General features: G+C 31.5%; 1 protein-coding gene across 2 annotated transcripts in view; it reads right to left on the bottom strand.

The window, feature by feature from the left end:
- Positions 1-12,222, bottom strand: part of TOX3 (TOX high mobility group box family member 3) — a 49,833-nt gene extending 37,611 nt beyond the window's left edge. Inside the window, exons 1-2 of one of the 2 annotated variants that reach the window (XM_074211332.1) lie at positions 4,413-12,222; positions 363-617 (exon numbers count right to left, since the gene is read on the bottom strand). In XM_074211332.1, the coding sequence (XP_074067433.1) occupies positions 363-617; positions 4,413-4,457 (300 nt within the window). In that variant the 5' untranslated portion in view covers positions 4,458-12,222. The remainder of the gene's footprint in view (positions 1-362; positions 618-4,412) is intronic. The other variant, XM_074211333.1, reaches the window with a different exon arrangement.
- Between the last annotated feature and the right edge of the window lie 3,534 nt (positions 12,223-15,756).

The following is a 15,756-nucleotide window of genomic DNA, read 5'->3' as shown; positions in this document are numbered from 1 at the left end:
AAGAAAATAACTACATGAAGTAAAACTCAAGCCTGCTAACTCATAATTTAATCTTCTTTCTACTATACCTATATTAGTTGTTTAAAGAATCATTCTTGGATTCCAATAAATACATGACCATATTTGTCCCCCAACATCTCTTAATTATGCAACTTTTACTAGCCTTTCATTCTATTCAAATATAGTAAAACATGAAGCCACTAGGAAGAAATCTAGAGCATCTAAGTTCAAGTAGAGCTACTAATGACCAGCCAAACATCCAGAGAGATGGAAAATATTACATAGTAAATAACAGTTTTGTAATCACTATAAGAAGAACATTGTGTTATCATCTATTATGTTTTTCAAAATGCAGTGCCTACCATATGCAATCCACTGCCATGGACTACACCATCCTGTTCCACGAGGTTTCTTGATATTGTAATAGAAGGAAGATCCAAGCTTTGAGGAGGAAACTGAGGTGTAAATTCATTTCCTTGTGAAGGAAGTGGATCACTGAGGCCTTGAAAGGGTAACAGTACATCTGACATTCCCAAGGTGGGGTCTGACTCTGGAGGTGGAGTGATTGGTGGGATTTCAAACTCTTCATCCCCAAGGCTTGGCGTATGGAATGTCTGCTAAAAGGAAACCAAAATCTTTTATATTGTGATCATCTATTTATGTATCTTACTTCTGGACAGAAAAATAATTTTTAACTGAAACATTTATATCTTGACTAAATATTTATTTCTCAAATGAAAACATCTTAACAAATTTACATACATAAAGTTTTGCTGATCATTCTGATTAAAGATTTAAGTCTCATTATCATATGGTTTTAATGGAGTATCAGTATTAACAGTTTTTTAATGCGTACTTAATTAGCAACATCTGTCTTTGTTGTTAGTTGGAACATCAGCTACATTAGATTTGGCTATATAACAAATTGCCACTTTATTGATATGTTAGTGAAACAGCACAAACAGCTGACATTATTCTCATGCTTCATAAAATACTGACAATTTTGTAGAGCACACACAACATTAATCTAGCAATGAACATTACACATCTTTACTTCCTGGCACAACTTATAAGGCATGTGATATTATTATTATTATTATTATTATTATTTCTTTGTTTATATCTCTAAGCATAATGAAAGCAGTCATTGTCACAATTTTGCACAAAGATTATCATAGGCTTTCAATGACTTTTTATGATAGCTTTGAAAAGTAAAGCATTCTATAAAATTACACACATACACACATTACTCAATGTCTTTATCACAATAATTTCTACCAATTATCTCTAGCTTCTAGAAGACATTCTAACTATACTAATACTGTTTGCTCATTTGGCACAATGAAATTTTGTTTGCATAAATTTTCAGCAATGTGAAGAAAAGTTATTTCCTCTTTTAAATATATAAAATTAAAGCCTTTGATATATATCAAGACTGCCTTGGTAAGGTGGATTAGTCATAAATCCTAAAATAATTTAAAAAATAAACCTGAAAGTCATTTTTTATGGTTAGTACTTATTACTAATTCAAAATCAGTTATTTTTTGTCATTTACATTAACTGAAAGAGTGAGTCCATGAAAGTTAATTTGAATCTGTTATGAAAAGTAAAAGATCTCATTAGTTGTTAAAAATTGTCATCCTTCAAACTGTTAATGATGATATAAATTATAACCACTTGAGAGAATATAGAAACAAACACAGGGAAAAAAACACATTTTCTTTCATATAGAACCTGTCAGCTGTCATTATTGGTCTCACACCAGAAATGATGAGGTCCCAAACTACTAGAGCCTGCAATAGGGCAATCTGACACTCTTTAAGCTCCATAGATGCAAAACAATGGAGCTTAATTCTACATCTGAAATCTGGAGCAATATTAAAGATTTGTTTTTCTTTCTTCCTCATTCTAACAAACAAACAAGGATGTAAATTTTCTCACTGTGGTACCCTGAGTTCACAAACACAAAAGGATGGATTGGCCACAAAAGTGGTTGGCTAATGAACATAACCCTATGGCTGCATTTGCAGTTATTTTGGCACTAATGTGGTCTAGTAACAGATGCAACTGTAATTTGTGACTCATTTGCTACCCCATTACTGCTTAATGAAATCTAACATATCACATTAACAATACGGATAAACACTCATTCTTGATATGTGGCATTTGGCTGTTTTCATTACCACTGTAATTAACACTTGAAATATTATTTCAATAAATATTTAAGATGCTTTAAAAATGGTCAGGATAATCATGACATAGGCACAAAACAAAAAGCAAATGTGTGAAATCCAAACTACAAGGTATCTAATGCCTATAGTGCTGTTATCTACAGGGTATTTTCTATCAGAATGAAATTGGTTTCAAGCACCACAATTTACACTTTATAACATCCAAACCTAAAGTCTTAATGAATTAGCTGGCACTCATTAAAATGCTAAAACCAAATAATACACTTTTAATGTAGTAATTGTAAAATTAGGCACACACTACATAATGCAGTGCATTAACATTTAGTTATATCACTTTTTTGTTCAAAAAAGAAGAGCAGTGACATCACCATTGTTGGCCAGCTTGTTTATTTTTTCTATATTTATTATGTGAGGTAGTCATAATGCTCTAATTTTTTTCTTTTGTTTTTTAGAAATCAGGCACAGCTTTAATAGGTAACAATAGTGTGTTTTCTAAAATTAAAAATTTTTAATGTATATAATTTATTTTAATAACCTAATAAAAGAGAATAAAACCCTTGTTACATAAAAATCATAAATTATAATTTGGATTTTAGAAAATACTAATGATAATAATTTTAATACTAATTTAATATTAGTAATGATACTAATTTTAATAATAAAATAGTAATACAATTATTATATTTAACAATAGATTTAATGTTATTTAATTTAATACAATTACATATTTAACATTAGAAAAATGGATAATATAAATCACTGAATGAAGTGAAATTATAAAAAAATGAGGCATATCATCAGCAAAACATCCTTTGTTTTTTATTAAAAGACTATAGTGATTCTCTTCAGATTAAACTGGAGAGAGTTGATGTCACTTTTTAAAAAGTTATTAACTTTTCAATATTTATCACGTATATGTTAGAGTAGTAGGTACATGGTTAAATGCCATCTGTACTGAAATGTTCAAAACATTTGTTCCTTTTGATAAAAATGCAAATCTGGAGAACTGTTGTATCAACATATAACAGCCAATGTCTGACACGGTGAATTATCACAGCTGGAATTAAATTGTCTCTGAACAGCTGCTGGCAACAGAGCTTTCATCAATGTTTGATTCAAATGTAGGGAAAAAAAATTCTACAGAATGAAACATCATGTTGTCCTTACAGATGGGGTTGGTGTTCATTATTACAAACAACACTGAAGCTTAAGCCAAACAATATTCTTTTATCTATACAGTCGTCTTGGGTACAGAGATGGTCATTGTGAAAAATGACTAATTTACAGTAGTTCTTAATTCTATTTCAAATTTATTATAACACATTCTCCAAGTTAATTTCTTCTATATCTTTCACTCCACTACTTCAAGATCATTTATGAAACCATTAGTACTTTCAATCTCCAGGGTCAAGCTCCTTCAGTCTACCTTTGAATATATTTGGAAGATGAAAACTTTCTATTACATAAATCACAAGAGGAAATATTCCATTTGGAATCATTTAAATTTCATTTTTCCCTGTCTTAAAATTAAAACTAATACATTCTAATCTTTACATTTTTTGTACTTCTAACCCCTTCTGAGGAATCAAGTACTTTTGGAATAACTAAAACAAAGCTTTCCTGGAGAGTAGTTAGAAGGAAGATGGACAGTAAGAATAAAATTCATTTTACCCATACCTCCTATTAAACTGAAGTTCATTTAGATTGTAACTCGTGTTACAACTGGGCTTTAGCAATTCCTTCTCAGAGCTAAATCTTGAGTCCAGTTTTCAGAGCAAACTTAAGTGGCTCTACTCATCCTATCCACCTACCCCCACACTTACAAGTAACTATAAATCTAGCTATTCTGTTGCAATTTCTCCCCATAATTTCCCAAGTTATTTCAACCAAAATTAAATTATTGGCATAAATAAAACTCATAATCAATGTTAAGTCTAATGTAGTTTTCAAGACAGACACCTGTTCAGATTTAGATGTATTGCATTTATACTGTTTTCATCATTCAAAGTTTTCACCTTTTTTAACCCTTTGCTAACATGTATTAAGATAATAGAATTGTAGTTAGCTAATGGAAATGAGTCAGATTATTTTATTTCTTATAATGTTCTTATTTTGTTCTCCACTTCTCATTTCACAAATTTAATACACATAGTGATTCCAGACCTATTAAAATACATAAGTAAATAATAAAATATAAAAATATTATTTTTAAAGACATACCTCACTGGCAGCAAGGAAGGCATTATTTGCTTCAGTCATATTCATATAGTTGCTATTGTTTCCAAACTAAAAGGAAAATAGATTTCTTATGTTAGTATTCCATATACCATAGAATCATGCTTATTCACTGAGTGTTCAGGTATTATTTTGGAAAATGCATTGTGCTATTATATAAAACTGTGCTTTACTGTGACCAAATGTGAAATATTAATGAGATTTCAAAGTACTAAATTTTTGGTTAGTTCCCATAGAGACTGAAGTATGGCATTTACCTGACTTAAATTGCATTCAACAATCATTTAGTCTTGCTCAGAGACTAGTAGTGAATGGAAGCTATTACAAGCATTTGGCTAATTGGTCACCAGTGTACATTGTTTACTGAAATGGCATTTGTCAAATGTGAGAAAGAAAAGAAATTCCAAGTTCACTACCATGACACAGTTTTAATATATGTTGGGATTTCACAGCTTACTTTTTAGGAACAGATGTCACCAGTGTGAGGACAAAAATGTGAATTAAAGAAAATCAAATTTCAATCCCAGTCCTCAAATTCTATTTTCCAATGAATGAGGTATGGCATGAATTGAAATAAATAATAAGCCTGACAGAATCAGAAAACATCCCAGTGCAATACTTAAACCTGTATCAATATCCATGAGAACTGTTGAAAACTTTAATATTTAATCCCCCAACACAGCATTATGGGCAAGAGTTTAAAAGAACAAGCTGAAATCTGTGAACACAGCATTAATTTTTTATTCACTGTCATAGCAGCTCATTCAAACTACCCTAAATAAGACCATAGTCAGCATTTCAATCATCAGCTCTTTATTTCTATGAGTTTGCTCTCAAAAGGTAAGACTTGCATTTGAGTAAAACTGTTTTCAAATGCTAGGGAGAGAATAAGATTTTTTATTTAGTTATTTTATGTATTCTGATATTACCAAAAAAACCAATATTTGCTATTTACAATAGCAAAAATATAGAAAAATATATTTTAAAAAGCAGCCTTTCCTTTCAGGATCTCAAAATCAAAAATAGCTTTGTCTTCAAAAGATAAAATATATGCATGTCTCCTTATCGAAAAAGTATTTACTTTTAAGTAAAAACTGTTAACTTACCTAGTAATTTAAAAATTCCAAATTATTCACAGTAAAACTTCCAAAATGCCAACAAACAATTAGTGATTTCTTAGCCCTCTGTGTTAAATGTATAGAATTCAAGCACAGAAACCAGATTGACATGCTACATTTTATCATGTCAATGATCCAAGAACTGAGAAGGATTTACATGAAAGAGTCTAATGGTTCTAAAGGAGTTGTTATAGTCTAGACAGGTAAAATTTCACTCTTTTTGAAAGACACCTTAGTATTCCTTTACATAATAGGTCAGAATGGATCCTGAAAAAGCAACGAGCATCCAATTCATTTAGATAAATATATTGAAGAAATGTGGAAGTACATGTTTATTAAGGTTAAAAAGAAATTTAAATAGTTTCTCTGACAGATGAAACATCACAGATATATTTTTACATAGCTTTAGGAAAATCAAAGAAATATGATTACAAGTCATCAAATTTTTATGAATCAATATTCTTAGTGAAACAAAATGACTCCATTCTGAACTTAACCTTTTCCAATGTATGAAAATTGCAGCTTTAAGTGTATATTATACATGAAGCTCTGATGTCAGTTCCTCATAGTTTCCAGGCATTCCTCAGCCTGTAGCACAACTTTAACGTTATTTAAATGTAGGTTTTGTCTGTGAATTAGAAATCCATTTAAGGCAAACAGCTCATTATCAAAGAGCATTTTTAAGATTAAACTCACTTATTATCTAATACTACCTACAACAACAAAGGAAAATAAAATGGCTATTATCCTAAGGACCTAAACAATTCAAAAAACAAATTAAGCTTAGAGTGAAATAAGAACTGGGTTAGAAATCCTCTTCTGAACAGTTAGTATGCGAATGTAATTACTGAAGAAACTACAGCTAATCAGCTGTGAATTGTATCCATTAATTAGTATTTGCCCTGGAGAAATGAGAAAAATCAGTAACAATGTTAACACTGCAATGCACTGATGAGTCCTGAAACATGGGGCCCTCACCATTTAGTCAAGCAGGTGGCTCCAATGGTCCAAGTAATTTAAAAAGCTCTCACCTGAAGTACTGGCTTGAATTACAAAGCACTTCTTGCATATCTTTTTGTATCTATATAAGGCTATAATTAATGGCTTTTAATTTAGAAACACTTTGTGATCAGCCGGGGAACAGTTATAAATCATTCTAAAATAGAAGTCTAGTTTCTAGTCTATTTTAGTAAAATATTTAATTTAGAATAGATGCTTCAAATGGTTTCTTCAAAGTAACTTGTTGCAGTCAATATCCTTTCCAATACTTAATAGGGTATATTTTGTTTTCCAGAGCTATGAATTTTAGTGCTGAGTAAAGGCAATGTGTTACTAATTGTGTCTATGCATGTGGTCATTTGTTTAATTTATTTCATATAGTTGTCATTGTGAAATATTATCTATGAATTCTATCCTACTTGTTTCTAAAAATCAAAACAAAGCACCATGCATCCATTTGAGGAGAAACATTAATCCATTCAGGGAAAAATAACTCACAATTAACTTAAAATATTTTAACTCCATTGTGTATTTTTAATTTCTGATGGACAGACAATGCTCTGAAAACATTATATCACAAAAAACAAACTTAATTTCAATGTCTCCAAGTGAAGAAATGTGTCCTAACATCCAATAATTCATCGTATAATTTATTATTTATCATTTAATATCCACAAACACATGAAAAATTCACTTCTCACACATTTAGTTCAATTTTAAATTGCTGCAAAATGTATTTAAATATTTTTGGTCATAACACTAAGCCCTTTCCTGCCAATCTTCTATAACTCTCCTGAAACCCTTCTTATGAAAAGCTAACCCAAAGGTGGCTTCAAATTAGATTTATGAAGAGGTGGCTGGCATTGCTATTTTTTGTAGATGTAAAATTTATGAGCTTTCTGAATGACATACATGGAAAACTGTAAGCTGTCAATTTCAAACCATCTTAATGGAGCTATTTCCTGACTTTCTGGGGAGTAACCTTCTCAAAATACTCCTTCTGATATCCATTGGACCCTTTGAAGTTTTCGCATAAGGCTTCAAAAATCAAAATGCAATATCTCAATTAAAACATAGATTAGCATAAAATAAAGCATAATGTTCCCAATTATAGGAGGAACACAAATTGCATTATAACACAGATATATTGATAGAATTTTTAATATCATCTTTCATATTATTTCAATACTTCCAAAGATCCAATCCCTATACAAATAGATCAATTCTTATCATGCAGTTCTTCACTCAGAAATCTTCAGTAGCTCCCTACTGTCCTCCAAGTAAAATTCAAACATTTCTGCCACAATAATTGAAAACCCAACTAAAATGTCACCTCCTCCAGGAGGCCTTCCCTGACTTCCCTGGTCAATAATAACCTTCCTGAGAATTTCCATGACACATTATTTTGAAACCCTTGATTGCATTTATGTAATTTCTTACTAGAGTCATATATCCTCCATAAACTGATAAGTCCAATGAAGGCAGTATTTTTTAGCCAAAAAATAAAGTTTCTTCTCTAGCACAACACTTTGTTAAGCACTTACTGTTTACTGAATGAAGGAAAAAAATGAATGATTGTACAATCACACATTTGTAAAGGCACACATTTGTAGCCACCTACTCCTTCCACTTTGATATGAACTCCCAAATATATGATCCCCAAGGTCTTAATCATAAAACTAAACTATATAAATTTTTATGCCCCAACCAACAAAATAATTTCAATAATTCCACAGAATATTTTCCAATTAGTTCAGTAGATTTGATTTTTCTGCTTGACTAATATTGACAACTCTGGCAAGTACAATGTCCAATAAGGTCATCAATTAAAAATGAACACCATGGGTTTTTAATATTTTTCTTCTAAATTATTATCATGTTCATGGTCTATATGAATGAATGAAGAAATGCCAAATGAAATTAATGGACATTGTTAAATGTAGCTAAATGAAGGAAATGAAACAGAATAGCCAATAAACCATAATTAAAAGATGAGAAACTTGACTAATAATGCCTTTTCAACTAGGGGAGCTAATAACCAGAATTTTCATGAAAATAATTGTGATATTAGCGTGAAGAAATAGAAATTTCTTATGATAAATTAGCATTACCAAGAGGATACCAAATAGCTTGAATGTAATGAGTTAATCTTCCAGAAAAATACAAACCTCTTTTGTGCTATATTTTAGCAGAAAAACAGTAAAATAACAGTACATTGTAAGACAGAGAAGTTGTAAACACTGTTAATAGTGACATGTTATTACACAGATTACTAACATTATGGAACAAGGTTTTTAATGCCTTCATATCACTCCTACGTATCTAATTGATAGAAGTGGTGAAAGTAATGACTGAGATTTAAGGGCTCCTGACTACTAAATTACTAAATGACTAGATTTAGTCTAGGACTAAATTACTAAATGACTAAACTACTAGACTACTAAATTGGTGCTTTGTTGAATTAAAATAATATGAAGGATGAGGGATTCATAAATAAATGAAATAACTCTGGTTAAAAATAAGTTGCAGGGGCAGCTAGGTGGCGTAGTGGATAAAGCACCAGCCTTGGAGTCAGGAGTACCTGGTTTCAAATCCGGTCTCAGACACTTAATAATTACCTAGCCGTGTGGCCTTGGGCAAGCCACTTAACCCCATTTGCCTTGCAAAAACCTAAAAAACAAAACAAAAAATAATAATAATAATAAGTTACAAGCTATGTTAAGAGTGAGATACTGAAGTATTATTACTAAAGCTAGTAATATTCATAATGAAGGAAGAAATAGTTCTATTGCAATTCTACTCTGGTCAGGCAGGGTGTCTAAATGCAAGGAACACATTTTTGTATTGATATGAACAGACTGGAAAAGATGCAAGGGCAGAGGACAGAGCAGGGAAAAGGCAGTAACCACAATGATGAAGCTCATTAAACTGTACCATATAGGGATGAGTTTAGTGTGATTCTCTTGAGCTTAGAAACCAGACTTAGAGATAATATGATTAATGTACTCAAATGAGATTGTCAAGCAACTAAAGGGTTGGCATGTGGGAAGACTTGGTCTGTTTGAACTCAGAGGGCAGAACATTGAGCAATGGGCATAAGATATAGGAAGAAATATTTCAAGCTTAATATCAGTAAAAATGTCTAAACAATGAGAGGCAATAAATTTTCCCATCACTCAAGTTCTTTAAAAAGACACTGTCTGGGATGTATTAGAGGCCAATCAGGAAGGAGTTGACCTTGATAAACTTTTAAGTTCTTCTAATTCATAAGATTGTTTTATTATATAGTGTGCCATACTCATTCAAGTATAATGTTGAGTTTTTTAATACAATTTTAAAATGCAGTTTGTCTTACATTGATGAATGTGTAATCTATATTGACAAGAATTCAACCTGTACCTTATAGTCACAATTCATAATTAATTTCAGAACAGATGTGGAATGTAAGTATCTCAGAGTGCTTTCAAATGCATGGATACAGTGGGCATACCTTTCCTTTGCTGGTACCCTGGGGCCCCAGCAACAAATTCTTCTGCCTCCTAAGCAGGTTGCATGGTGAAGCATGGTTCAAAAGTCATGAAAGGAGAAAGAGCAGGATCCTTAAAGAAGAGGGAGAGATGGAAGGTTTCAGTGGCTATGTGTTGAAACCACTGCAGTTAGCCCAAGTAAAAACGACAAGTTTTAATGTTGGAGTTTAAACAAGCACTGTGGAACCACACTAGCAACAACGATGTCTAAACATATGGATTCCACCCAAATATGGAGGCCTTTAGATTTATATGGTCTGGACACATTTGAGTGTGTGGAATTACATAACCATCTGGGCTGATTATGAGTGATTTGAAAAAATTCCCTAAAACACTCACACATTTAAAATTAGAAAAACAAATATGTATGCCATGGGATACTAAAGCTATTGGATATTTCTTCCTCAAGAGAAAAAGTAAAATGAAGGTAGTCTTGCAAATAGGACAGCCCCAGTTCAAGTCTGATATTAAAGAAGTTATGGATCAAGTTCTAGACAAACAACCTATAACATCTACTCACAGAGGGAGAAAACTAAATGCAAATTAAATGTGCAGAAAAAATACCCATGACAATATGTTTTCTAGCATTTTTATTTGCCTAGAGTTTTCATCATCCACAGAAGATATTTATTGATATCTGGTTATAAATAAGGCATGGGGGAACACTGGGGATACAAAAGAGGCTTGCAATTTTGGGGTACTGACAGGTCATATAAAAGAAAAGATAAATGACATTAAAAGTCAATATCTGCTAAATGTAGAATTAAGTGTTACAGAAAATAACTACTATAGGAGTTCAGAGGACAGAGAGATCAACAAGGGCTAGAATTGTAGAGCAGAGTGTAGGAAGCTAAATATTGTAAGTCGAGTATGAGTTCTACATGGAAAATGATGGTGGCATCAAAACAGGCCCATCAGGAGTAAGAGTTGTTTTGAGCTGAAATAATGTTTTGCTTTAGTTATGTTGCAGGATACAAAATACAAAAATATTAGGGCTGGAAAGGAATCTGGAAATTATCTAATCTAACTTAATTTTATAGAGAGATTAAGTAAACTTCCCAAACATCAATTTATGGTCTAATCTGAAGCTATGAAACTTAAGCTAAGAATTCATTGCTGGAGTGACCTATATCAAGAATGATAATGTCATAAGCACAAACAAGGGAGAATGTATTAAGTATGAAGGAAAGAAGGGAAAAGACTGAGACATGTTATGCATTCACTGTGAAAGAGGTTGAAATAGTAAGTAGTATAGTTGAAATAGATTCAGATTTAATGAAAGAATTGTCTTGCGCTATGATGGAGTAATATCAAAGTAATTTTATTTTCCTTATTTTTCTTAGAAAGTACAATGGTATCATTTCTTAACTATTTAATGCAATATTATAAAAAGCTTTCTTTTTGTTTAAAAAAAATTAATATAATGTAACAAGACTTCAATTTGAGAAGCAGCCTACCAGAAAGCTTAATTCAGTTCAGTTAATGATTCAGTTAATGATTCAGCCTTTATTTTTAATACACCTGATCACCATTTGGTACATTTAGTACATTTGACATCAGATCAGTAATATTCATATAAGATTTTATAAAGATCTTATTAAGATATTCCTATCAGTATATCATCAGTGATGGGTTCTGTGCAAAAAAGTAGAGTAAAAGGCATAATCAAAGATATGCATGACCAGAAAAAGGAAGTGCAATTAGATCAAAGAATGCCCAAATGTTATACTGGTACCACAAGAGTCTAAAAGAGCTAGAGAAAACCATCCATCACATGGGGTAGATTCTACTTGGAGGATCTATGAAAAGATATGAACAAGAGTAACACAGAGTAAAAATTCCTGGAAGACAATCATGTTGGTGGAAGGAGGGCTCAAATGAATTGATTTAAGAATTATTGCTCTCCAGGAGAAACAAGCAAAAATTATATTTGTATTGCTTTATTTTTCAATCTTAGTTATATCAACAAAAACTAAGAAAATAAAGTCAAGAGCAATTGAACCTGAAGATGCAAAATAAACCCATATTCAGGTCTGCAGTTTTAAAGTTATTCAGCAGTCAATTTAAAAGGTATTTCCAAAAGAGAAAAACTAAAATAATATAAAATAAAAAGAAGTTTTATAGGGGAAAAGTCAACTGAAACACAGGCAGATATTGACCTATAAACCTTTATAATCTCTAGAAAATATTTGTGATAATGATTTATTCACAAATTAATATCCTTGATAAAATTGTGAACAGGATTTACCATGATTTTTTTATAAAAATTATATCAAAGACATATTTTCATCATCATGTAAATAACTAAGAGGAATGGAGTATTCACATTTCTTTTGATTATTTTTTCATTGATTTTTAAAGGGCTCTTGACTCAACAAAATAAACATAATATAAAAAATGCTTCTCCAACAAGATTTTCATGGATCTATTAAAATCATGCTAGATTCTTTGATAGATGTAATTGACAATAACTATGTTTAAAAATCCTTAAAGAATCAATAATAAATAGGGTATAAATATAAGCTCACCAAAAGTACTTTCTACCATCATGGAGGATTCTTCTGCAATATTGAAAATGAGAAGAGATTTCTATTGATGTTTCTGGGTATTCTGATATACATACAATACTATAGAAAGGAATGGAATTCTCAGATGCCCATGCAATGATATCATTAGCTGTTCAGAAAAGATAGCATAGCAATATTAACAAGAAAAGCTGGTGGCAAAACTGAGCACATTTCATTTTCCAAGACTATGAAATACAGTTGGATGGATAACTCATTGAGCTAATTTGTCTTGAATAGGCACTTAAATGGAGAATTAACCAGAACCAATGTAATAAGAAAAGGAGAAAAGGTTAAATAACTTCTGTGTGATTTTGCAACACAATTTTCAATGATCAAAAGCTTCTGACTGCCACAAAAGACCTTACTATTCTTCTTTTGAAGATATATGACTATGTCACAAGAAAACTATTAATGCAGCTGACTCAGGAATAGTGTTCAGTATGAGAAGCTGAAGTATACTTCCAATGATGACTTATGTTTAAGAAGTAGTATAAAAATCAGTACCATCAAAATTGCATGTGACCAAAAAAAGGAAGATAATTACTTTAGCAGTAGCAAGGGAAATAGCAAGTAGAAATAACTTTTTTGTGATTAAAAATGTAAAATATACAGACCCTTTTCAATAAGATTAAAAATTATGTATCTAAAACCAAAAGTTACCATTATTTGCAATGCAATGATAGTAGAAACTTTCCCAGTAAGCACAACTGTAAAATAAATATGCCACCTCTCTGCATCATAATATAACATAATTCTAGAAATGCTAGGAAAAGCAATAAAATGAAAAAAAAATTAAAGGATTAAAGACCAGAAAGATGACAGAAAATAAGTCTTGACACCAGGAAGGACTGGAAAAAAAATCTTGCCTTTTACACAAATTGACCCTATGGATTCTGAGCATGTCATTTAATCTCTCTTCCTCCATGAAAAATCTATGGAAATATGAAGACAGGAACCACACAGGGTAAAAAGTCACAAATAATAACTGCACTCTATCAGGCAATCTAACAAGTAAAATTTAAAGATCAAAGTTAAAGAGGAGGTGAGGCCACCTAGCTGGTGTTTCCTCACTGAAAGGTTTTCTAAGTCAATAAGATCACAAGTCCAGTGAAAACTATAGAAATATAGATAGATATACATATATGTAATTTTCAAAGAAGGGACAAATTAATCCCTATTTGCAAATGATTTACATAGAAAAGTTCAATGGAGGCACCATTGCCCCTTGCCTTCCATTCATTCCCTCTTCAAAACCAGCCAAAGCCTCAACTGGGTGTCCAAGCATTCTGGCCTGGATGACAGTGGCAAGGCAAAAATAATTAAGTTTCAATTCATACCAGTTTGATGAGCTACAAGTCACAGGATCTTCTAATACTCCTGAGGATTGAAACAACAGAACTTATTACATCCCTTCTAATTACATCATTTTATCCTCTGAACTGGAATTTACTATCTGTAATGCCTTAAGAACCCCAAAATCTATGTGTATTTCCATTCACCTTGTACTTCTAGTCCTTTTCATTTACATTGCAGTTAAATTCTCTTCTGTATTGCCCCACTCCCTTTTTAGTTGTTGCTGATATTCAAACATTTTTCAGTCATATAAAATTCTTCAAACACTCCCTTTAGGTTGTCCAACTCCTTTTCTAGCTCATTTTGCAAACCAAGAAACTACAAACTTCTAGGATCACACAGCTAGTAAGTGTCTGAGTCCAAGTTTGAATTCAAGTTGAGTATTTTGACCTGGCACTCTAACCATTGCACCACTTTCTGCCCTATCCTCTCCTCACTCTTCCCCTCCCCACTTGCCTGTAAATTCCTTAAGATTAGATATGGTTTTAATCTTTTTCCCCAGTATGTAGCACAATGTTTGGCAAATGATAAGCATTTAATATTTTTTAATTTACTCAGAGAAAACCCCAGAAATAAGCAAAGAAATTTAAATGATTGAGACATCTTCAGAAAAGTAATGGAATCCAAAATAAATCCACAAAAATCAGCAATATTTCCATATAACAACAACAAAACCAAAGAGAAAAAAACAGAGAAATATAATTTAAAATAATTTCTAAAGACATAAAGTATCTGATAATAAACCTACCGAGACATAATAAATAAAGTTATCAATAAGCATTTATTCACCATCTCTGTATCAGGCACTATTCTGAAAATGTAAAGAAAAAACAGACAGTTCGTGTTTAACAGAAAAAGAATCTTTTTTCTTAGTTATGACATTGATTATAAGTTGATATCTTTCACAAATAAGTCCAGGGTAGCATTTTGGATCAAATAAAGAAGAGATAAAAGAAAATAGATAATTTTGAGTAAATAGTTTTTTTAAAAAAAGCTTTTGCAGCAGTAAAAAAACAATGTAACTAGAATAAAAAATGTTAAATCCATACTATGGGGGCAGGGAGGAAGTCTATTTCATTAAATGAAGGTTTTTAAAGTTCTTTCTTACTTTAAATTTATGATCTTCATATTCAACATCTAAGATATATATATGGTATTAAATCAATTATATTAGAGTATGAGCAAGTCAGTAATATTGAGTACTAAGAAATTTTAAAAGAATTCAGAGAATTATGGAAAGGCTTGTATGAGGTGATGCAATGAAAAATAAGCAGAACCAAAAAAACTACATATGACTACAACAATGTGACCAAAAGCACACTATAAGCAAAACTGAACATTCTGTCATTACAAATTCTTGATGTTGGCAAGAAGGCATGGGATTAATAAAGCAAACATTTATTAAATGGATCATATACTCTACCAGATCATGGCACTCTCTAGCTCACAATGCTCTAGTGACTCCTTGTAACTTCTATTGTCAAATATAAAGATCTTTTGCTGGAATTTTAGAAATCTGGTTCTACAGTTTTAAACATAGCTCTTTTGGCTCACTGTATGATCCAGCAATACTGTTCCTGATCTTAGATATAACATCTCCCATCTTTGTGCCTTTTCATAGGTTGCTTCCCTCCTCACAATTCCCTAGTTTTAGACCTGTCACTTTGATAGCTGTGTGAAAGCTGTATTGAAAAAGACAGAAATACAGAGGGAGACCATATAGAGTAAGGCCCCCAAAGATAAGGACCTGAACTTAGGTGGTGAA

Source organism: Macrotis lagotis, chromosome 1 (genome assembly GCF_037893015.1).
Source record: "Macrotis lagotis isolate mMagLag1 chromosome 1, bilby.v1.9.chrom.fasta, whole genome shotgun sequence".
NCBI classification, from domain to species: Eukaryota; Metazoa; Chordata; class Mammalia; order Peramelemorphia; family Peramelidae; genus Macrotis; species Macrotis lagotis.
The sequence above is the reverse complement of the archived record's forward strand: the minus strand, read 5'-3'. Positions and strand labels throughout refer to the sequence as shown.